Below are 23,155 nucleotides of genomic sequence, written 5' to 3' on the forward strand. Positions count from 1 at the left end.
TCCATCCCTAGATTCCTATGATGGTGATAGAAAGAGACAGAAACAGAGAAACAAAACAGAACTTGAAGTAGCAATAGAAACAGAGTTAGAAAAGAGAATGATAGATGAGAAGTTATAATGTTTACGAAGCTGTCCTGCTAGTAGAACTTGCCCATAGGGACCACACAACAGGAATTCAGGCACTGGCTTCCCATGACGTTATTCCATTTAAAGGATAGACATCATGGGGAGTGCAGGCATGAATTCTTGATATGTGCTCCCAGCGGACGAGGCTCCACACCGAGAATAATGTTATACAATTACAGGGATAAAGACGGTCAGTTAAACAGAAGGACAAGAACATAGCAAGAGCAAGATAGTCACAGAGAGAAAGACAATTTATATTAAATTGGGCAAAGGAACCCAACTGAAGGAGAAACACAGACGCAGATAAAGCTGAATTTTGCCACAAGAGTGAGCAAATTAACGCCAGCATCATTTGCAAGAAAACATCGAAATATCAGCAGGATTAGGCAATTCAGTCCCAAGAGTCTGCTCTGTCAGTCAATCACCACTGATCTGCTCAGGTTTGGCTTTGTTTTCCAGTCTATCCTTCTAAACCTTGATTGCCTTATTCATCAAAAATCCGACAAACTTGGCCTTTAATATGCGCAATGACTCAACCTCCACTGCTGTCTGTAAAGGAAAATTCCAAACATTATTGATCCTCTGAGAGAAAATATTTTTCCTCATTTCTATCCCAAATGAGAACCCATTCAAGCTTTCTGGCTGAATTTTACAATTGCTGCGTCCATGTTAACCATCCAATTAGAGACCATGGGAAGTACAGGGACATGAAAGAACCATTCAGAATGGCCAAAGTAAAGGCTGTGACACTGACCCGCATACAATAAGAGACAACAGCACAAGATGAAGGCACAATATAGATGATGAGACCTGCAGCCAAAACTCAGGTTCAGCAATATCAATCTGACTAGCCTGCAGGATAACATAACATGCTCTCTGCTGCTGAATTTTACTTTTAGCAGGGCAACCTCAGCTCCTGATCTCATTACAGCCTTAGCTCAATTGTGGACACAAAAAGCTGTATTCCAGAGGTGAGGGTGACTGCCCTTGATATCAAGGTTCTATTTGACTGATTGTGCCATCAAGAAGCTCTGGTAAAACTGGAGTCAATGGGATTCAGGGAAAAAGTTCTCTGCTGGTAGAGGTCATACCTAGTGCACAGGCAGGCGGTTGTAGGTTTTGGAGGTGAGTTATCTCAGCCCCAACACATCTCTGCAGGAATTCCTCAAGGTAATGTTTTCAGTCCAACTAGCTTCAGTTGCTTTATCAACGACCTTCCCTCCGTTATGATCTTGGAAGAGGGAACACTCACCTATGATTGCGCATGTTCTGCATCATTCACGACTCCTCAGATACTCAAGTAGTCCATGGCAAAATGCAGCAAAAACTGGAAAATATGCTGGTTTGGGCTAACAAGTGGCAAGTAACATTCAAACCACACAAGTGCCAGGCGATGATCATCTCCAACAAGACAGAATTTAGTCTTTTGGCAATGATTCAATGGCATTACCATCAATGAATCCTCAACATTCCTGGGAGTTTATCATTGAAAGCTGAATTGGACCAGCCATATACTGTGATTACAAAGCAAGTAAAAAGGTTGGAATCCTGCAGCAAATAACTCACCTCCTGACTTCTCAAAGCCTGCCCACCACCTACAAGCTGCAAGCCAGGAGTGTGATGGAATACTCCCCACTTGCCTGGATGGGTGCAGCTCCAACAACATTCAAGAAGCTTGACATCATCTCAGACAAAGCAGCCCACTTGGTTGGAACCACATTCATAAAGATTCACTCCCTCCATGATTAATGCTTAGTAGTAGCAATGTGAACCATCTGCAAAAAATACTGCGGAAATTTACCAAAACACTTCAAATCTTCACAACTTAGGATCATTAGTATCTAGAAGGACAAGGGCAGCAATAAATGGGAACAGCATCAACTTGCAAGTTGCCCTCCAAGCCACGCAGCATGCTGGTTTTGAAATATATCACCATTCCTTCAGTATCAGGCAAAAGCATGGAACTCCCTCCCTAACAGCAATTTGGCTCTACCCACATGTTAGGTGGTCTGGCTATGCCAAATTGCCCCACAGTGTGTAGGCTAGGGGGGTTAGCCATGGTACATTTAGGGTTACGGAAACAGGGTAGAGAGCTGCTTTTGTGTGGCATGATCTTTGAAGGGTCTGTGCAGGCTCGATGGCTGAATGGCCTTGTTTCACACTGTCAGATGTCTATGATTCTGTGAAACGGACTGCAGTGGTTCAAGAAGGCAGCTCACCAGCTCACCACGATCAAAGGCAACTGGGTGGTGAATTGAGATAACAAGGTGTAGAGCTGGATGAACATAGCAGGCCAAGCAGAATCAGAGGAGCAAGGCGGCTGACGTTTTGGGCCTTGACCCTTCTTCATTTTTGGCAGTTCCTACTATCTCTGGGTAGTGAATTGGAGGTTTCCGTGGGTGGCTGGCCTGAGGCTTGCCTACTTGGTGCTTGAAAGTGGACACTGTTCATGGTGCTCTAACCCCCCACTTTGCCCTTGCTTCTTGCAAGCTGTACACCAACAAGAGAATGGTGTGTGGAATAGATCAAATCTCTTGTTCAAGTGACAACTGATTGGCTTAATTATGTCCTTTATTGGCTTCCAGCTGCTCTTCTGAACCTGTTTTTTGTTTCAATCATTCATGGGATGTGGCTGTTGCTGGCCAGGCCAACATTTGTTGCCCATCCTTAGTTACCCAGAAGTCAGTGAAGAGTCAACCACATTGGCTGTGACTCTGCAATCCCATGTAGGCTAGACCAGGCAAGGATAGCAGATTTCCTTCTCTGCAAGACATTAATGATTCACATGGCCATTTTTTTATGACATCGGGAGGCGATGACCTGCTGGTTTTATCGCTGGACTGTTAATCCAGAGACCCAGATAACATCCTGGGGGACCTGGGTTCGAGTCCCACCACATGAGATGGTGGAATTTGAATTCAATAAAAATATCTGGAATTAAGAATCTGATGATGACCGTGGATCCATTGTCATGGGAAAACCCATCTGGTTCACTAATGCCCTTTCGGGAAGGAAACTGTCATCTTACACAGTCTGGCCTGCATGTGACTCCAGACCCACAGCAGGTTGACTCTTAACTAATCTCTGAGCAATAAATGCTGCCAGCGATGCTCACAATCGATGAATGAATAAAGGAAATTGACAGTGGGTACACAGTCACCCATGTGACCAGCCAGCTCTCTTTTCCACATTTTTATTGGATTCAAATTTCATCATCTGCCATGGCGGGATTTGAACTCACATACCCAGAACTTTGGCCTGGGGTGCTCAATTTCTAGTGCATAAATATTACCAATAACAAAATAACTTCACAGAAGCCAATATCCCATCATTTACACATGGGGAGCCCTGGACACTGATCCAGTTCCCTCAGAGCCAGCTCTCAGGGTGAGCGGGATGTTGGACACTCCTGTTTATATGTGTCAGTAAGGGCTCCCTGATTGGTCCAGATTAACAGCCCCAATCAGGGAATTTATATTGTATGAGATCCACCCGGCTGACTATGTGACTAGAGCCTGTGTCACTGCCTCTCAAAAATTATAAGGAGACTGGGGCACACCCCAGGGTGTTTTTCACAAGTTTCCCCGACTTAAGTACCCAAGCTCCAAATTTGCCTCCTCGGAATTGGGGAAAGTCTACTGAGAGATCCAGTTAGAGACAGGGCCAATCCATGGATTGCAGTGGTAGCAACAGTCAAGATTTGCAGAAACACATTGGTTTATCATGGCATTTAATCTTTCAGTCATTAAAGCGTACAGAATGATGCCTTAGGAACATGGGTTCAAATCTCATAAGGCATCCAGTGAAATTAGAAATCAATTAAGAAATCTGGAATTACAAGCTAGTGTCTGTGATGTTGGCTATGTTCGTTGTAAAAACTCATCGAGTTGACTAATTCCCATTGGGAAAGGAAATTTGTCCTTTTTTCCAATTCTTATCCAATCTGGCCTAATTGTGACTCCAGACCCACAATCATGCAGTTAATTCTTATTTGCCCTCTGAAATGGCTGAATAAAACATTCACTTCAAAGGTAATTAGGGATGGACAAAAAATTACAGTCTTATCAGTAATGCCCGCATCCATCAGAGATTAAAGAACACAGACAGAAATATTGGGAAGCTGATGTCTTTGCCCGTGAAATTCAGTTAAAATTACCACAAAAGGTCTAAGGATACAATAACACAGGTAAATATGCAGAACCAAAGACAGAAGCAAAGTGTTTATAGGAAGGTCGGGAGCTATAATCCCGCTGCCAGACACTCACTGGGAGCAGGCTTTCAAAAAGTTATTGAATGAAAAATTCAAGACAACCTCTAGTTTCCAAGTGGCCCCTGGTGAGCAGTGTTCATGTGTGACACACATACACAGGACAGCAACAAGAGTCAACAAGATACACGCAGGATGGTGGCAATGTGACTCACTGGATCTGTTTGATTTTGCACTGATGATGACATTTTCATGAATATAGCTGGGTAACATTTTGTTGGCACTGATAGTTGTAATTTTTGAATGGCAAATCTTTAAACATACAGGGATTTCAACGTTCAATTTTATAGCATGCTGCAAGTACTCAAGAACAGAGTGAAAGGCAGACCTTTCATTTATATAGCACCTTCATATATCTCTCAAAAATGTACCAATGCACACCTAATGTGATGAATTACATTGAGATGATGCTATCTATCAAAGTTAAGCTAACAAGTTAACTATGTGGTAAGGCACCTGCAACTGTGTAGAAATCTGCTTGGGCTGGCCGTTGGGAACATGCACCAAAGTCACTTTCCTATTCTTCAAATAGTGACAACTGATGTCAGCCCAAGCCCACAACACTGATGTGTCAGTGGATTGTGTGCTTGTGTTCTCAAAAGGCCCAGCGTGCTCAAAAGCAGCACAATATTTAAATGGGGAGGGATTGCAGAATTCTGCACTGTAGGAGGTTCTGAGAGTCTTTGTACATGAATCGCAAAATGTTGGAATGTAGGAATGGCAAGTGGTCAGAAGGCAAATATAATTGTTTATTGCAAGGGTAATGGAATATTAAAATTAGGGATGTTTTGCTTCAATTGTGCAGGGCATTGGTGTGATCACATCTGTAATACTGTGTACAGTTTTGGCCTCCATATTTAAGAAAGGACATAATTATATCAGTAGCAGATAGAAAAGGTTCACTCAACTGAAACCTACGATTAAGGGGTTGTCCCTAAAGGGCAGCTTGGACTTTTTGGGGTTTAGAAGAATGAGAGGTGATCTCATATGAAACATATAACATAGAACATAGAGCATTACAGCACAGTACAGGCCCTTCGGCTCTCGATGTTGTGCCGACCTGTCATACCGATCTCAAACCTATCTAACCTACACTATTCCATGTACGTCCACATGCTTGTCCAATGACGACTTAAATGTACCTAAAGTTGGTGAATCTACTACCTTTGCAGGCAAAGCGTTCCATTCCCTTACTACTCTCTGAGTAAAGAAACTACCTCTGACATCTGTCCTATATCTTTCACCCCTCAATTTAAAGCTATGCCCCCTCGTGCTCGCCGTCACCATCCTAGGAAAAAGGCTCTCCCTATCCACCCTATCTAACCCTCTGATTATTTTATATGTTTCAATTAAGTCACCTCTCAACCTTCTTCTCTCTAATGAAAACAGCCTCAAGTCCCTCAGCCTTTTCTCGTAAGACCTTCCCTCCATACCAGGCAACATCCTAGCAAATCTCCTCTGCACCCTTTCCATTAGATCAGAGGGAACTTGAAGGGAAATCTCCCCCTGTGGGAGAGCCTGGAATGAGAGGACATGATTTAAAAATAAGGGGTCTCCCATTTAAAACAGAGATGAGGAGAAATATTTTCTCTCAGAAGGGTGTGAGTCTGTGGAATTTCTTTCTCAGAGAGTGGTAGAAGCTGTGTGATTGAATAATTTAAAGGCAGAGCTGGATAGATTCTTATGAAACAAGGAAGTCAAAGGGTATTGGAACAGAAACAGAAGTTGCTGGGAAAGCTCAGTAGGTCTGGCAGCATCTGTGCAGAAAAAGCCAGAGTCAACATTTCAGGGCCAGCCACACTTCCTCAGAACAGTTGGTAGCTGGGAAAATGTTGGCTTCTATGTAGAAAATAGGGAGGGAGATGGAGTAGGGAGTAAATGATAGGATAGAGCCCGAAGAGAGAGAAGTACAGTTGGATAGACAAAGGAGTTGGTAACGATCTGGCTAGGAGGGTGAATAATTCTTAATGTGGAATGTTAGTGACTAACAATAGGTAGTATGTAATGGCAGGCTATGTGATAACAAGGCCTGGTGTGTGGAATAGGGGGCTAGGACATGGGAGAGTTTAGGCTCTAAAACATAAATACACATATACACCAATATTTTCCCAGTTACCATCAGTTCTGAGGAAGGGTCACTGGACCTACAATGTTAACTCTGATTTTTCCTTCACAGATGCTGCCAGGCCTGCTGAGATTTTTCAGCAACTTCTGTTTTTGGTCCCGATTTACAGCATCCACAATTCTTTCAGTTTTTAAAGGGCATTGGGATAGGCAAGAAAATAGAGTTCAGGCCAAAATCTGCTCAGCCAAGCTCCTATGTAATGGTAACAATCTTGAAAGGTTGAATGACCAACTCCTTCTCCTAATTTGTATCTGAAGTCCTGCTGCTCATATCCCATACTATGACCCAATCACCCATCATCTTCCTAATGATTCATTCGCTATGACTTGGAATTCTCAGTGATGAGTCTAAATTCTTTTATCAACTCTCCCATCCGTTCTGAAGATTTATCCAGTCCTAAAGCCACAAAACACCAACTCTGATTCCTTGTGCATCTCATCCTCTCTTTAACATACCATTACTGGTCATGTCTTCAGCTTTGGAAATACTTCCTGAGCCTCCCAAACTCTTCACCTCTACTTCCTCCTTAAAATCCTTCCCTTTCCATTATCTCCTTTGTCATGGCATCCATTTATTTGTGAAGTGTGGAATGAATCTCCCGAGGAAGTGGTGGATGCGGGTACAATTACAACTTTTAAAAGGCATTTGGATAAGTACCTGAAGAAGAAAGGTTTGGGGGCATATGGGCCAGGAGAAGGTAGGTGGGACTAATTTTGTTTTGGAATTATGTTCAACATGGACGTGTTGGAATGCAGGGACTGTTTCCATTCTGTATGACTCCATGACTATGACGCTATGGCTCTAAGTGCCAGGGGACATATTTCCATAATAAAGGTGCCATATAATTTCACATAATGTTTGTTCTCAAATCCATATGTTTTCATTGCAGACCCTTCAATCATTGGCAAGAATCTATTCCTGTCCACTCTGTCCCATACCTTTACGATTTAGATGCCTTGATCAAATTACCACAGCAGCTCTCTGATCAGATCAACTCTGTCTGCTAATTCTGGATAAATTCCGCTCTGCTCTGATGGTAAGGCCTACTGTCAGTGTTGTCTGTAATTTAGTGGTTAGACCTTTCAGCTCTGAATCAGAAGGGAGTAATCTCAATTCTCACCCTACTCTAGAGAGCTGAGTCCATAAGCTGACCCAGGGCAACACTAAGGGGAATGTTATGCTGTCAGAGGTAATGGTTTAGGATGATAAGTGGGCCTCCACATCTTCTTGCAACTTGCATTATAACATGTAATGTAATAAAATATGTCAAGGCAACTTATTATGGCACATAATGCAATATTTGGCCAGATGACAAACAGCTTGGTCAAATCGGTAGGCTTTAAGGAGTGCCTTAAAGGAGAAACCACAGAATTGTCTTGGTGCAAAAGGAGGTCATTTGGCCCATCATGTCCATGCCGGTTCTATTATCTAGTCTCAATCTCCTGCATTTTTCCGATTTCCCTGCAACACAGTTCTATTGAAATCATCATGCCTCTTGAACATCGCAATCGAGCTTACAGTGTAATGAATATGGTTCTGTCTAAGTCTTTTTGATCTGTACATCTTTTGCTTACCATGATCTGCCTGTCCTGCTTGTATACAAAGATATTCACTGTATTTTGATACATGTGATAATAAATCAATCAAACAACCCACCATATTTCCAGTGAAGTGCAAAGATAAAGAGAAGGAATTAGAGATCAAAGGCCAAAGTGGCTGAAGGCATAGCTATCAACGGAGGAGTGATTAAAATTGGTAAGGCCTAAGATAGAGGAATTCTGATGTCCTGGAGTGATGTGTATTTGGAGGAGATTACCTTTTATATCAATATGTTATACGGTCATGTTTTAACTCTTCGCCAAATCAGGACCTCCAACAGTGCAGCACCACCGTAACACTACACTGGGAGTGTCAGTATGGATTAACATCTCTTGGGTGGGATGTGAACCCAGGACCTTCTATCTGAGATTATAACCAACTAAGTCATGTCTAAAGGTGGCAAATGAAATATCCCGGTCATTCATTTTCCAGAGGGTGGTTTGCCTATAGTGTCAACAAAGGACTAAGATCTTTTTTGTTTGTGTGAACCTATTCAAGAATGGGGTGTAAGTAGGGAAGCTTGTGAAAAGCAGGAGGGAGAAAGGACATCTGGCAAATGGCTTCCCCTAAACCTCATATCTGAAAGAGAGGGATACGCTGTAGTAATATGTCATGCTATATCTTAAGCTTCAGTTTAGAGCCTTCACAGTAGGGGCTGCTGAAAATGGGGTAAAGGCACACCAGTAGGACAGAGTATAACTTTAAGCCTGAAACAGAAAAAATGGTTTAATGCGTAAGAGACCAGTTGGCCATGAAACAATGTTTATTTGTTTAGCAATGATATGTTTTTCCACGGCGAAAAGGCTGCAATGTTGTAATGTTATTTTAAAGTTGCATGGTTAACTTAGAGTATGGATCTAACTTGGGCTTGGGACAATGAGTTCTGTCTGAATGATTCTTTCCAGTGTTTTTTTTCTGAGGGCGGGCTTGCCTGCATCCCCCTGAACTGTGGCTGCAGATTTACACCCTCAGCCTCTCGCACAGCTGCACAATTTCCCAGTTCAGGATGTGTTTCATGCTTTTTACCATGCCTAATTCTTACCAGACCCTCACTTAACAAGCATGTGCTCCAAAAAAACACAATCTACCGGGAGAGAGGAAAAAAAATTCCAGTCCCAACGCACAAACCGCCTGATCTAAGTGCAAATGTTTAACTAGGAAAAGCTTGTCTTAGCCCAACAAATGAACACATTTACCACATTACTCTGATCTATATTTCACACGTGAAAGAATATTTATACCATTGTGTTGAAATTATAGTGGGCCTTTTTTTGGGCTGCAATGCGATATTTGTGCTTCTCAAGATGATACATAGTTTTCGTTAACAAGGGTCCTTTCCCTGGTTCTAGCAACTATTGTCAGTACTTACTGCTGCTAGAATAGTATGCCATGGGTTAAACATATGATGAGGCCACCTAAGAATCAGACAATAAATTTGCTGCCAGATAATATATATAAATTCCCGTGGATATGCTCTACTGGAGATTGATTTGAAGCTGTCCAAAATGTCTTTCAGTTAGAACCCTAATCACCATCTGAAAGAAAGTATGTTCTCAGACCAGACATTCACTTTGCATACTCAAGAGCCCAGCAGTGGAAGATAAGTGCCTCTTTCTTTCCCCATCACCTGCAAGTCTGCGCTCTCCTCTCCTGTTACCTTGCGTTGCCTGTGTTTCCTTGCCAGACAGAAACCCTGCTATGCCATTTCTGAGTGGGCATTGTTGCTACGCAAAGGTCAGATGGTAAATATCGGCAGGCTATTCCGATGTGCATATGTTGTGTGGTGGTGGTGGGTGGGTGGCATCAGACCCAGTCTGGTCCTGACCTCACCTGTCACCTGCCCACATGCATGTGGCAGCAAGGGTCACTAGGTGGTGATCAGGAATGGGTGAATCCAGCTGGCCTTTGTCCTCCTTGACCCAGGGCACTGAAGCCTGCAGTTGGAATCTGCTGTCCATGGTCAACATCAGCTAAGTCAACATTCGTCCAGTCCATTTGTCAAACCTGGATTTCTCTTCGCTTGTCTAACACTGGACAATGCCCTCTCACATTAGTCTGTCAGTTTTCTCCTGGGATGACTGTGACCACCGTCTCCCCGCCCACATTAGGTTGTCTGCAGATCCCAAATGTAGATTTAGAGAAAGAGGGGCTTGCATTTATATGGCACCTATTTGGTGTCCTACAATGCTTAATGGCCAATTAGTGCTTTTTGACGTTGTTGCAATGTATAGAATGCATCCGTAATTTGGACACAGCAAGACCCTTACCCCCCGCCCCAGCAGCGGGATTGATTTAGGTCAAAGGGTACATTTTGGCTGGGGAATTCTCTCACTCTTAAACTTCAGAAAGTGCTGAACGTTTTCATTACCTAAGAGAACACTGACTTAACACCACATCTGAAAATGGCACCTCTGACAGTGCAACATTCTCTCAACATTAAACCGGGAGTGCAGCCTTGACTCAAGGGTCAAAATTGGCATTCAAAGCTTTAATATTCAGAAGTGTGAGTATGACCCACTGAGTAATATTGGAAGTGAAAAGTGAGCAGATTTTATTTCTCCGTCAGCAACTCCTCCTCACTGCTGCCAACACCACGTGGCAGAGGAAAGAAGATGAACGTATGATGGATTTAGCTTTTAAACAAGGCAGTGTCTCCATGTATCGTCCTCACATGGCTATAATCAACTCAGACTCTGGGAACTGGGAGGGGAGGCACTGTGTGTGACTCCTGGTAAACCAGCCTCATAAGGCTTACACCTTACTTCTGCTTGTCTGGCAGGATTTCAATTCCAGCCTCTGATTGATTTGAATTAAATTCCTCTGCTAAGACCGACAGTGTGTTTACATGAAACAAGCCAGATAGTGTAACTCACAGCGGAAAACATTAATGTGCAAGAATAGAGCCTGGAGACCAGTGTTCAGGCCAAAGTATGCGCTGTATCAGCCAAGTGCATTTTGTAACCCAACACTGCATTGTCCACGTGAATTTAAACACACAAACCCAATAACAGAATCCCCTGCAGAACTCGTCACTGACAATAAAGAGGACATATATTACAGGGCCAATCAGTTTGGAAATTCACATTGAATTTTATCTTTTAAGGAGAAGTTGTTGATCTCATTTCCTTTTCCTTAAACCAAAAAAATTCTCCAGATACGTGTTTTAGTCAGAACACATTGTTAATGGCATTGGCAAAGCCAAAACCGCTTTAAATTTGGACTTGCGCCTCCAGTAATGCTGTCTTGATTTTTAAAAACTAAGGCAGTGTGATTTTTAAATGAATGTACAAAATTTAGCCAATAACACAGACTCCACACAGTATAATACAGTCTGGAGCTGGAGGAACACCAGCAGGTCAGGCAGCATCAGAGGAGCAGGGAAGTTGACGTTTCAGGTTTACACCCTTCATCAGGACAGTCCTGGCTGAAAGGTGTAAACCCAAAACGTCGACTTTCCTGCTCCTCTGTTGCTGCCTGACCTACTGGTGTTCCTCCAGCTCCACACTGTATTGACTCTGACTCCAGCATCTGCAGCTCTTGCTATCTTCACACAGTACAAACTTGGGAATGGAATTGTCCCGCGATGGGGAAGGCGGGAAGCATATTTGATTCCATGGCACAATGGAACAACCATTTAATCAACCATCGTCGCCAAGAGCTGATGATTACATCCATATCCTGCAGGACGGGAAGAGTTTTATGTCAGTGAAACAAGGTCGATTCAGGCAAATTGTTACTCCACCCTTCACCACCTCCCAACAACCACCCCTCCACCCCCGTCTTTCCTTCACTAACTAATCCAGAACAGCTGCTCGCATACATCTCTCCTGAATCACCAGCAGCCTGGTAACCGGGACAGTGAGTGCAAGCAGGATGATTTTAAAAGGGCTCCATTGTCCTATGGGATGGAATTATGACATATTACAATCTTCGCCTCACTCTCGCCCCCAGCCCAAATATTCTTCCAAGTCTGTATTTTTAGGAACAAAAATTACTGGAGAAACTCAACAAGTCTGGCAGCAGCTGTGGAGAGAGAGCAAAGTTAGAGTTAACATTTCAGTTCTTCTGAAGGGACTGTGAATTTGAAACATTAAACTGTTCTCTTCCATCGATACTGCCTGACCTGCTGAGTTACTGCAGCAATTTCTGTTTTTGTTTCAATTCTTTGGCATCCATTGTTATTTATTTTATTTTGTGTTTCGATTAGTACAGACTGCAGTAAACTATAACCAGAATTTCTTTAACATATGAAACATCTCAAGGTGCTTCACGAGATTATTATAAAACAATGAATGACAACAAAGCCACGTGGTAATGGCCACACTGGAGATGACAAAAATGGCGATTACAGAGCTAAGTTTTAAGGAGCATCTTAAAGTGGAAAAGTGAAGGAGAGAGGCAGAGAAGCATCGGAAGAAAATTCCAGAATTTGTCGACTAGGAAACTGAAGGCACTGCCACCAATTTAGGAGGAAGTAGAGTGAGGAACTCAGAGTGTGAAGAGTGCAGATATCTTGGAGGGATGTTGGGCCGAATGACATTACAGACATAGGGAAGTGCAAGAACAGGGGAGGGTTTAAAAATGTGGTTGAGAATTTTAAAATCAACATATTGCTTGACTAGGAGCTAGTGTGGAACAGTGATTCTATGAGTATTAAGGAAAGATGGCTTGGTGTGAGTTAAGACATGGGCAGTAGAGTTTTGGATGGTCTCAATTATACAGAGTTCCTAAATGGATTTATTACAGAGCCCTATGCAGGGCTGACAATTGTTTAAAATTATGGGTTGGATGTTCATTAACAGGATGTTGGGTGTCACTGGCTAGGCCAGCATTTATTACCCAGAGGGCAATTGAGTCAGCAGCATTGCTCTAGCTCTGGGGTCACACGTAGGCCAGACCAGTAACTTCCTTCTTGAACTTGCATTTGTGAGCCCAATGGGCTTTTTGCAACAGTTAACATCATTAAGCTCTTAATTTCAGTTCTTTTTAAAATTGAATTCAAATTCCACCATCAGCTGTGGCGGGATTCAAGAACAAAAATGGAAGTTGCTGGAAAAGCTCAGCGAGTCTGGCAGCATCTGTGAAGAAAAAAAATCAGTGTTAACGTTTGGGGTCCGGTGACACTTCCACAGAACAGAATTCAAACCTGGGTCCCTGGATCCAGGGGATTGGTAGCCTCAGCATAATACTACTAGGCCATTGCCCCCCTTTGCAGTCGCTAGAAGTAAGCAGGCTGGTTGATTTCCATGACAAGATTTAGTTGCACACATCAGGCATTGAAGCCAATCTTATTCAAGTGCCCTGCTTTGAATTTCCCTGGCCTCAACTTCTCCATCTCTTTCCTGAGGTATTCTCTCTTGCTGAGGTACAATTGCAAACATGGAAAACATTTAGTCAACTTCAGCAGGATCAATATGTTACCACAAGCCCTGCCAAGTGTGGACTTGTTGGGCCGAAGGGCCTGTTTCCACACTGTAGGTATCCGAATCTAATCTGATCAATAGGCTCATGCAGGAGATTGAGTTGAGTTGGGCAGAGGTAATAGAGAGCTAGTGGACCAGTGAACTCAGTCACAACAATGTGCCAACACCCCACACCACCGCCAGCCTCCAGCAATTTTTCTTGCCCTTTACATCTGATGTTAGATATGCTGGATGTTCTACCCATGGACCAATACATTATCAACTGTGACTCAGGCAAGTTGGGAGGTTATATGTCGGAGGTTGAGAGGTGACCTAGTAGAGGTTTACAAAATAATGAGGAGTAAAGATAAGGTGGAAGGCGAGATTTTTCTTCCCCCAAGGTGAGGGATTTCAAGACTAGGGGATATATTTTTAAGGTAAAAGGAGAAAGATTAAAAAAGAAGGCAATTTTTTGCAGAGTGGTTTGTGTGTGAAATGAACTTCCAGAGGAAGTCATGGATGCCGGTACAGTTACAATGTTTAAAAGACACAAGGATAAGTACAGGAATAGGAAAGGTTTGGAGGGATATGGGCCAAGTGCGGTTAAGTGGGGCTTGTTTGGTTTGGAAATATGGTGAGGGTGGACTGGTTGGACCGAAGGGTCTGTTTCCGAGCTGTGGGATGCTCTGACTCCAAGCGCACACTGTATGCATGAACATGGCCAAGGCTGAGGGGGCGCTACAGAGCCAAAGGTGTCTTCTTTTGGACCAGAGGTCCAGACTTCCCATCTGCTGCTGGGGTGCATGTGAAAACATTCCAACAATTCTCTTGTCAAGAGGGGCAGGCGAGTTTCCCCATCCAGTCCTGATACCATTATTTATCCAGCAAACAAATCCCCAAGAAAACAGATGATCCTACTGTAATGTTAAACACAGAACTGTGGATGCTGGAATTCCGCAACAAAAAATCTTTGGAAAAACTCAGCAGGTTTGGTAACATCTGTGGAGGAAGAAACAAAATTAATATTTGAAGTCCAGTGACTTTTCTTTCAGCACTGGACCCAAAACGTCAACTCTGTTTTGTTTTCTGCTGCCAGACCTGCTGAGTTTCTCCAGCAATTTCTGCATTTGTTACAGATTATCCTGCCATTTGTGGGATCTTGCTGCACTTAATTTGGTCGCTACGGCGACTATACCGGGAAGATAGTTGGCTTTGGGACGTCCCGGGGTGGTATCAGGCGCTATGTAAACGCAAGGTCTGTCTTTTTAAGACCTTTCTTCACGCCTCCATAACAGTTATCTATTAAAGCTATTCTTAAAAGTACGAGCACTGTATAGACCGATACAGAACTTATTTCTCTTTTATTTTTCACATTTTGGTTAGTTTTCTTTAAAAAAATACAGCAGATACAACATAACAACTTAGAAAAGGCCAGATCTCCCCAAATGGAGATAGACTTCAGCATATTTAAAGTGTCACACTCTTGTTTTTGTCTCTCTCTCTCTGTAACGCCTTTAACACCAAGCTCTCACTCTGTACAGTCTGTGGAGTGCAGCAGGATTGGAGCTTTTAGTTAAAAAAAATCAAAGTTTTTAGTTCGAGGCTTTTCGAAGTGCGAACGAAGGGATGGAGTGGGAGGGAGCACTGGGTATCAGACGCTGTGTCCATGCACCGTGCAGAAGATTTTCCATCGTGTCCTGTGTTTGCTACCAGCCCCTTCTTTGTCGCCTCCCTTGCAGATTGCAGCCTGGTCCGCAGACTGAGTGAAAACCTCTCTCAGCCTCTGTCTCACTCACTGGCGCTGCATCCGCAAAGTGCCCGGTCCCCTGAGCTTCGAATACCCGCTCTTCCCGTCCTTTTCCTTAACCTGCAAGACAGAAACAAACCGAGCGCTCTCAGTGAACACCAAAGAACGAAGTATTTACCAGGCAGTTCACGCATTCGAACGCTGAATGAACAATTTTTGGGTGCATTGCATAATCTCTCCCTCTTGCATTAATAAATCCAAATCCATTTTAAATCGCAGTATAAAATATTTCAAATGATATGGTCACTTTAACGACTTTTTCCTCTTTAACATGTGTGGAATGATAAATGGGTAATAAATATTTTAGATACTGATCCCAAATCTTGTACTGCTATAAACCTTCATAACATTTGCAAGATAGAAAATTTAATTTGAAAACAACATTTTTTTCTAATTATTTTGAATTAACAAGGAGTACATTTATGCTTTCACTTAAAGTTTAGTCCTCTCTCCATTTAAAGTCAGACCGTGGTCCACTCCAGAGCTGATCAGGTATCATATTAATGACACACCGTCTGTAACAGTAGAACTGTAACCAATGTGTAATGTGATACACTCCACATCATTGTTTGTTCTATGTGGGGGTCAGTTAGAGGAAACACACATTCGGCTTCCTGAGAAGTTCCCTCCTTCACCGTCTCTCTCTACATACACCGCCCCCCCTCCCCCCGCCACCCCCGGCACACCTGATGTTGCCAGGGTACATTGGTATGTTTGTTAAAAAAAAATGAAATTGTTGGAGAAACTCAACACATCTGGCTGGATCTGTGCAGAGAGAAAGCAGATGTGGCGTTTCGAGTTCCGGTTCTGAGGAAGAGTCACTGAACGCGAAACCTTAACTCTGCTCTGTCTCTCTCCACAGGTGGTGCCGGACCTGTTGAGGTTTTCCAGCACTTTCTGTTATGGTTTGAGACTTCTAGTATGGGCCGCTGTTTGTTTTGTTATGCTTGTAACCGGGGGAGACCATTTCTGAAGGCAGTTTGACCGGGAGAGAGGAAAAGTGAAATCCATAAAAAACACGCGTCAAGAAATTGCACTCTTGTGATTTCAGACCATCTCCCAACTTTGAACAAACGAATGAGGGTAATTCGATAGCATGCAAAAATAATTCACAAAATAAAAGTACACAAATGGGTTAACTATTAGTTAACCGGGTTAATAATTGGTGCATTGAGACGCGGGAGGTTTAGGAGGGATTTAAGGAAAATGCTTTCACCCAGAGGGTGGTGAGGATCTGGAACTCACTGTATGTGATGGTGGCAGAGGTAGCGACCCTCACAACATTTAAGTATTTCAGTGTGCCATTGATACCAAGGTCTACAAGGCAAAGGGCCAAGTGCTGGAAAATGGCATTAGAACAGTTAGTAAGATTACTAGGTGTAGAGCTGGATGAACACAGCAGGCCAAGCAGCATCAGAGGAGCAGGAAGGCTGGCGTTTCGGGTCTGGACCCTTCTTCAGAAATTTAGTTAGTTAGTTAATGGTTGAATAGTTAGTGGTTGTTTTTTGACCACCACAGAAATGATGGGCCAAATGTCTTTTTATTTCTCTTGCTGTAGACCTCTATGACAGGGCTTAGCTGTTACAATAACATTGAATGCTGACACACCAGCCAGTAAACCCAATCAGAGCTTACTCTGCAAGACAGGGGGAGTTATTTTTTGTTTAATTTTATTAATTGGTTTAAAATAAAAAAAATCAATGATGTAACCCAGAGCAGGACGACACAATTTTTAGAAATCTGTTTCCATAGGCACATTTATAATGTTATGAATTACAAAAATAAAATTGCTTTAAAAAGAAAATAGACTTGAAAGTGATGATCCTTTTGGGGAGCCTTCCTCGCGTAGATAGGCAACATGAAAAATGTTCTTACCGTGGTACTAAAACAAACAACACGTGTAAGAATATAGGAAAGAGCTACAATGCATGTAATTGAATTTAGCAGTTTAGGGTGGTGCCATGAACATGAAGTACAATTTTGTTGGGTTTTCAAATGCTGGAAAGATCCATTTAATTTGATACTCCAAATTTACGGCTCAATTTTTACTGCCATTGTGTAAATAGAGTCAGCAAGTTAAAAAATGTAAACGCTTCAAATTGCTTATTTTATTTTGAGGGTGGATATGGAAACAAGTTATCACATGGGACTCAAACACAGCATTTGACCAACTCTGCAACTTCAAGGAGAGGTGAAATACCTGTTTGAAGTTCCAAGGATCCCATGGTATAGTGGTGGTATTCCTACTTTAGAGCCAGAACGTCCATGTTCAGAATTACAGAGGCCTATAGCACGTGCACTGGTTTGTTAAAAAAGCATCATTACGTAGAGCCAGTTTCCTGCTTTTTCCCCGTATACCCCTACACATTGTTTCTGTCCAAATAGCCACCCAGAGGTCTCTTGAATGCCTCAGTTGAACCGGTTTCCATCACATTTCCAGGCAATGCTCGCTCTGTGTAGAGGTTTTTCTTCTACTCTGTCCAGCCCACGCATGATTTTGAAAACCTCAATCAAATCTCCTCTTAGCTCTCTTCTCTCTTTGAAGAACTGTCCCAACTTCTTCAGTCTAATCCCATAACTGAAGTTCCTTATCCCTGGAATCATTCTTGTAAACAGTCTTGTTCAAAACCTATCTGTCCTCAATAATGTCTGAACAGGTTATTAAAAAGTCTACACTTTAAATTCAGATGAGAGTTATTCATGTCAATTATTAATCTACTGAGTACTTCCAACATTTTGATTTTATTTCAGATTTCCAGGCATCTGAAATATTTCACTTTTGTATACATTATAGGTGATATAGCATTCTTCATGAAATATCTGATTATAAATCAGATGGATCATGTGATCGTAAATCAGTTGGATCATATAAGAGACCAGATTTACCAAAATATTTGTATCTCCAAAAGCTGATTACAATCACATGGTCAATCATAATCACGTCTCCATACTGTCAATTTCACTGGCTATGGTAGACTTCTGGACATTTACAGATTTATGGATATTGATATCTATAAGTTATAGATATTTATAAGAAATATAGTTTAGTAAGTTATTAATCACTTTTGGCATCTATTTATCACAAAATTTGTCAATAGATGTTCAACACAGAGAAATAAAACATTTTTGAAATAAACATTTAACTTTGTTTGTATCTTACTCTTACTTAGCATTTTAAATTTAATTTTTAAAAACTTTTGGTTAATTTTTCTGTTCTATTTCAATATTAAAAAATCTTCTGAGTCTAGTCAGTCCTTTTGATTTGGTGATTTCAACATCATTGTTCATGAATAACCTTATATGGGATTGACTAGCAGATGCCTGTGTGCTAAATGCTCCACCCATTGTCAATGAATTATCAAAAATTGAGTACAAGTTCATTCCATTGTCACCGCACTTTACAATTATTTTCTTTGTTTTTATTTGACACACTGCGAGTTGCTATTTTCTCCCCAGTTCATTGATATCCCTGGTCCACATGGAAGCAGGAAGGTAGGCATCTAACTTTATCTCATCCTTCATGTACTCACCAAGGGCTCATCCAATGAATAAAAACAGAGGGCTGGAGTGCGGGCAAAGAGATGAATTTGCCTCCAAACATTCCTGTTTTCTTTTGGGATGGGCCAAGTTTCCACATGGTATGGAGGTTTTGTTCTTCATTCTCTTCCAGTAAAAGTGAATGTAAATGCATAATGAGATGCTTTACTTTATCTGTTTCACCAGCAGCTTTCTAAAATGCTGGGATTGATTTTCCACTCTGCCACCTTTACCCTTTATGCAGTTTATATATGTTTACCTTGAAAAAGCCTTTAATGGTCTTCAAGAACGCCAAAAAGCTCAAACTCTAAAAATATTCAAACTGCTACTTACACACCAAATAAGTTCTAAACCAGGACTTGTTGACTCTGCAGTTTTATTGACCCTGGATAAATTCCCGAGGCATTTCTCACAAGCAACTTACCATTGGAGGATGATATTATTAATACATGACAATTGTCTCAAAATGGACTGGAAAAAGTGTAAATTTTCGTTGGGCACAGTTCTAATGTGATTCAGATTGAAAATCATTCATATAATTATTTTAATTTTGGCAAGTGTATTCTGAGTTGAATGGATATTGGTTGGATGGGTTCACATTTTAAAAATTTCAATTTAACAAGGTAAATATGCTTGAAATCAATTCTATGTAATTTATAATCCAATTATTATTTTAATTCATGTTACAAATACTTTATCTGCAGTGTTGAGACAAAAAACACTGCAACACTTATTAAGTCTTATTATATTGCTTCTAAGTAAAGGTACAACATTGTGATCTGTTCTGTATCTCTCTCCAAAGTTGTTCACAAATGTCTGCCACACAAACACATTTTCCTTGACATGGTTTTTTGGACAGAATGGAACTATTTCTAGTGTTTATGCAGTGGTTTTCCTGTTGAACAGGTGGACGACATTGGTCTATTATGTCTACAATTAGAGATTGACCCACAAACAGTATTGTGTCTGTACAGCAATGTCTCTGGGGCCTAAAATGCCATTAACAAAATCCTCAAAGATAAATATATATTTTAAAATTGTTGTTAGCATGCTGTGATGAATTAACATTTTCCCTGCCTTTACATTTCATAAAATCAATTTCATGAGATGATTTGTTAGAGAATTGCAAGAAACAAAGTTTAGTTTTTAAGTAAAAGAATAAACACCAGAGTATGAAAATCAGAGAAGTCAACCCTTAAAGCATACATTACGTTGTTTCATTTTAATATAAATCTGTGGAATTTGTAAAATATATTTATGTTGTGAAAAAAGTGATCGATTAAATTGGTAAGACATTCATGGACACATTAACTTCAAAATCATTTGATGAATTTAAAAACAGGTTGAGGATTTAAGAAGGAATCCATCTCTAATTCTGAGGCTTCACACGCTCACTTACAACATATTAAGGATAAGCAGTCAATTAAATGCAAGTAAATAAATTATTACTCACCTGTAACAATCACCATTTCTGGTAATTTGCTGCTGAAAATGAATTACTGCTTATATTTTAATTATCGGTGTTACCAACTAATCTCTTTCTGAAAGTTGAAATCTATTGTAAATGACGGTGAAGGGGTTTAGCATTAGAAAATGGGAGATGGTTATCTTTGTTGTTGATTTGAGCTGGTGCTCTGTGTTGCATGTGATTTCTATCAGCTGCAAATACTACCACATTTGTATCCCTATTTAGGAAAAGATCTTTTGACCAGTAGTTGCAAGAAATACTTTGTGATAGTTTCAAATATACATTCTAGAGTTGACTAAAACAACAAGCTGTGGTTTTAAAATGAGGATTCAGACAATTATTTTACTATGAAACGTTGTTGCAGGTTCGACATTTAATTGGTCAAGTCCAATTAATGTTTCTGAACATTTAACCAAGAGTCCATCATTTATTCCCAAACAAATTATGAGAATAAATTTGGAGTTCATAAAACAAAACATGTGGAAAAAATCTCAAAGCAAAAGTAAAATGAAATAAAGCTACTTACTCCAAAATTAATATTAAGTATTAATACCAAAACATGCATTTTAGCAGCAGATACGACAACTTATCTATCAATTGTCCCACAGCTCACTTCTAAGTTGCAAGCTGTACCTTGGGGCATGTGCACAAAAATAGAGAATGCATGCCAGTCTAACATTGAGGGTGTCCTATACTTTTGGAGGTGCTATCTTTTGGATGAGGCTTTAAATCAAGGCCCTGTTCAGGGGCTGTACAAGGTCTGTTGGTGTAATTTTAAAGGAAACAGGACAATCATCCATAGGTCAGTACCTATTACACAATGAACACAGCACTGAAACAAATTATCCATTTATTATCACATTTAAGCTTACTGTGCCCAACTAGCCTGGTTGCCGCACTACCTACATTACTACAGTGACCAGGCTTCAAAAGTATTTCATTAGCTGTACAGCAATTTGTGGTGCCTTTTGTTTATGACATGCCCTGTATAAATTTGGTCTTTTTAAATTTACATCATACCTTTAACATAGGAAGATATCACAAGGTGCTTCAGTGGAAAGTTACGAATCAAATATTGGCACTGATATAAATAACACCATTACAGTGTAGTCAGTGGGATGTAGGGCTCTTAAAAAGTGATAACAAAAGGAGAGGCGAAGTTGTTTAGAGTCTGAAGCCAAAATGACAACATAAATGCTAAAGTAAAGGGGGTCAGAGATCTCAAGAAACCAAAGTGGAATGACCATGGTGTTGTTTTGAGAGGTTAAGGCTACAGATGGTTGCTTAAATGTATTATATGGCAAGAGAGGACTCAATGGATGAACACAGTGATTAGAATTTTAAAGTGATGGTGTTGGACTGGGAAATGCAACAACTAACACAATAGACCTGATGTTGGGATAAACCTTTTTTGACCAAATATCTGGTTACTCCTCTAGACTTGGCATCTACCTTCCTCACACCTCTGTGAAATGAATCAAGATGCGTATCTGTGTTAATAGCGCTGCAAAAATGCAAGCTGTTGCTAAGGGCCTCCATATAAAACAATGAGACTACTACCAGAGCTCTCTGATTAGTTCTGATCCTTACGCCTGAGCCTCTGACTCTAAGTTGCCCATTTGAAATACCTTGGGAACAAAAAACGCAACGACTGATACAAATAGATCATTTTGTATCTGTTTGTTAATATAATATCTCTCCAGATGATGTCCGCGCTACCTGAGACCTAATAAGAAATCACAAAATGTCAGAAATGGGAGCTCAGATTGAAAGGTAACATCAAAATTGATTTTAGTGCTGTCTCGTATATTAACCCAAAATCCGTGTTTGTTTTCAATAGAACTGGTCGAAAGGGCGGTGGAATTAGGCTCAAAGTAACTTCCTCTGAATTTTTATTTTCAAAGAGTGGGTGAAAATTTTGATACACAGTTGGGAAGGGATGCAGGCCTTATAAGGAAAGTGTAGGGCGGGACTAATTGGACCATCTCAAGAAGAAAAAAGACACAAGCATGATGGGCCAAATGGCTCCATACGCACTGTAGGATTTCAGCCCACGCTGTGCAGTGATAGCAATGTCAATGTGTCATTCCAGATGGCCTGGTTCTCCTGAGTTGTGTGCTCCCGCCACCCCAAGAGAAAGGCTACCTACCCCTTTCCTCTGGTTGCTCAGGCAGAAGGTGCAGATGGACCTGGGCTGCGAGCTCTCGTACTCATTCTGGCTGCTGTAGACGGTGGCCAGGCACGGCTGACCGTCCACGCACTCCTCTCCCACCAGCAGGATGTTCCCCAGGTGGGAGATGTAGCTGGACGCCAGGCGGAGGGTTTCGATCTTGGAGAGTTTCCTGTCGGCAGGCTCGGTGGGGATGAGGGTCCTGAGGGCGCTGAAAGCTGTATTCACGCTGTGAGTCCTGTCCCTCTCCCTGGCGTTGGCGGCTTGTCGGTGCTTCACCACCACGGTGCTCTTGGCACAGCCCAGCCTCCTCCGTTTGCGAGAGCCGCCGCAACAGTCCAGGGACTGGTCCGACCCTTCACTCTCATTCGCATCATCGTCGGAGTGAAGACTAATGTCCGGGTAAAAATGCCGGGCAGCGACGGGTCTCAACATGGTGAAAGCCATGGATTCCACCAGCCCCCCCCAGTACGACACACACACATCCAGTCCTCCCCCTCTCCAGCCAGCCCGCCCACCCCCTGTCTTCCCGTACTGTCCCCGCACTCTCCCGTCTCCTGACTCTCAATAGCCTCTCAGCTTCTGAATGGGAGTTCTTTGCAAGAGACGGCAAACTGCTTATGAAACAAAAACAAAAGTAACTCCCTCCCGATC

General features: G+C 41.7%; 1 protein-coding gene across 1 annotated transcript; it reads right to left on the minus strand.

The window, feature by feature from the left end:
• Nucleotides 1-14,881: 14,881 nt before the first annotated feature.
• tcf15 (transcription factor 15) lies at nt 14,882-22,985 on the minus strand. Its single transcript, XM_048550201.2, has 2 exons — nt 22,481-22,985; nt 14,882-15,386 (listed from the first exon to the last, which is right to left on the minus strand). Exons 1-2 carry the CDS (start codon nt 22,946-22,948, stop codon nt 15,312-15,314), a joined length of 543 nt encoding a protein of 180 aa, XP_048406158.1. The 5' UTR covers nt 22,949-22,985; the 3' UTR covers nt 14,882-15,311.
• Between the last annotated feature and the right edge of the window lie 170 nt (nt 22,986-23,155).

This window comes from Stegostoma tigrinum, chromosome 19, assembly GCF_030684315.1.
Source record: "Stegostoma tigrinum isolate sSteTig4 chromosome 19, sSteTig4.hap1, whole genome shotgun sequence".
NCBI classification, from domain to species: domain Eukaryota; kingdom Metazoa; phylum Chordata; class Chondrichthyes; order Orectolobiformes; family Stegostomatidae; genus Stegostoma; species Stegostoma tigrinum.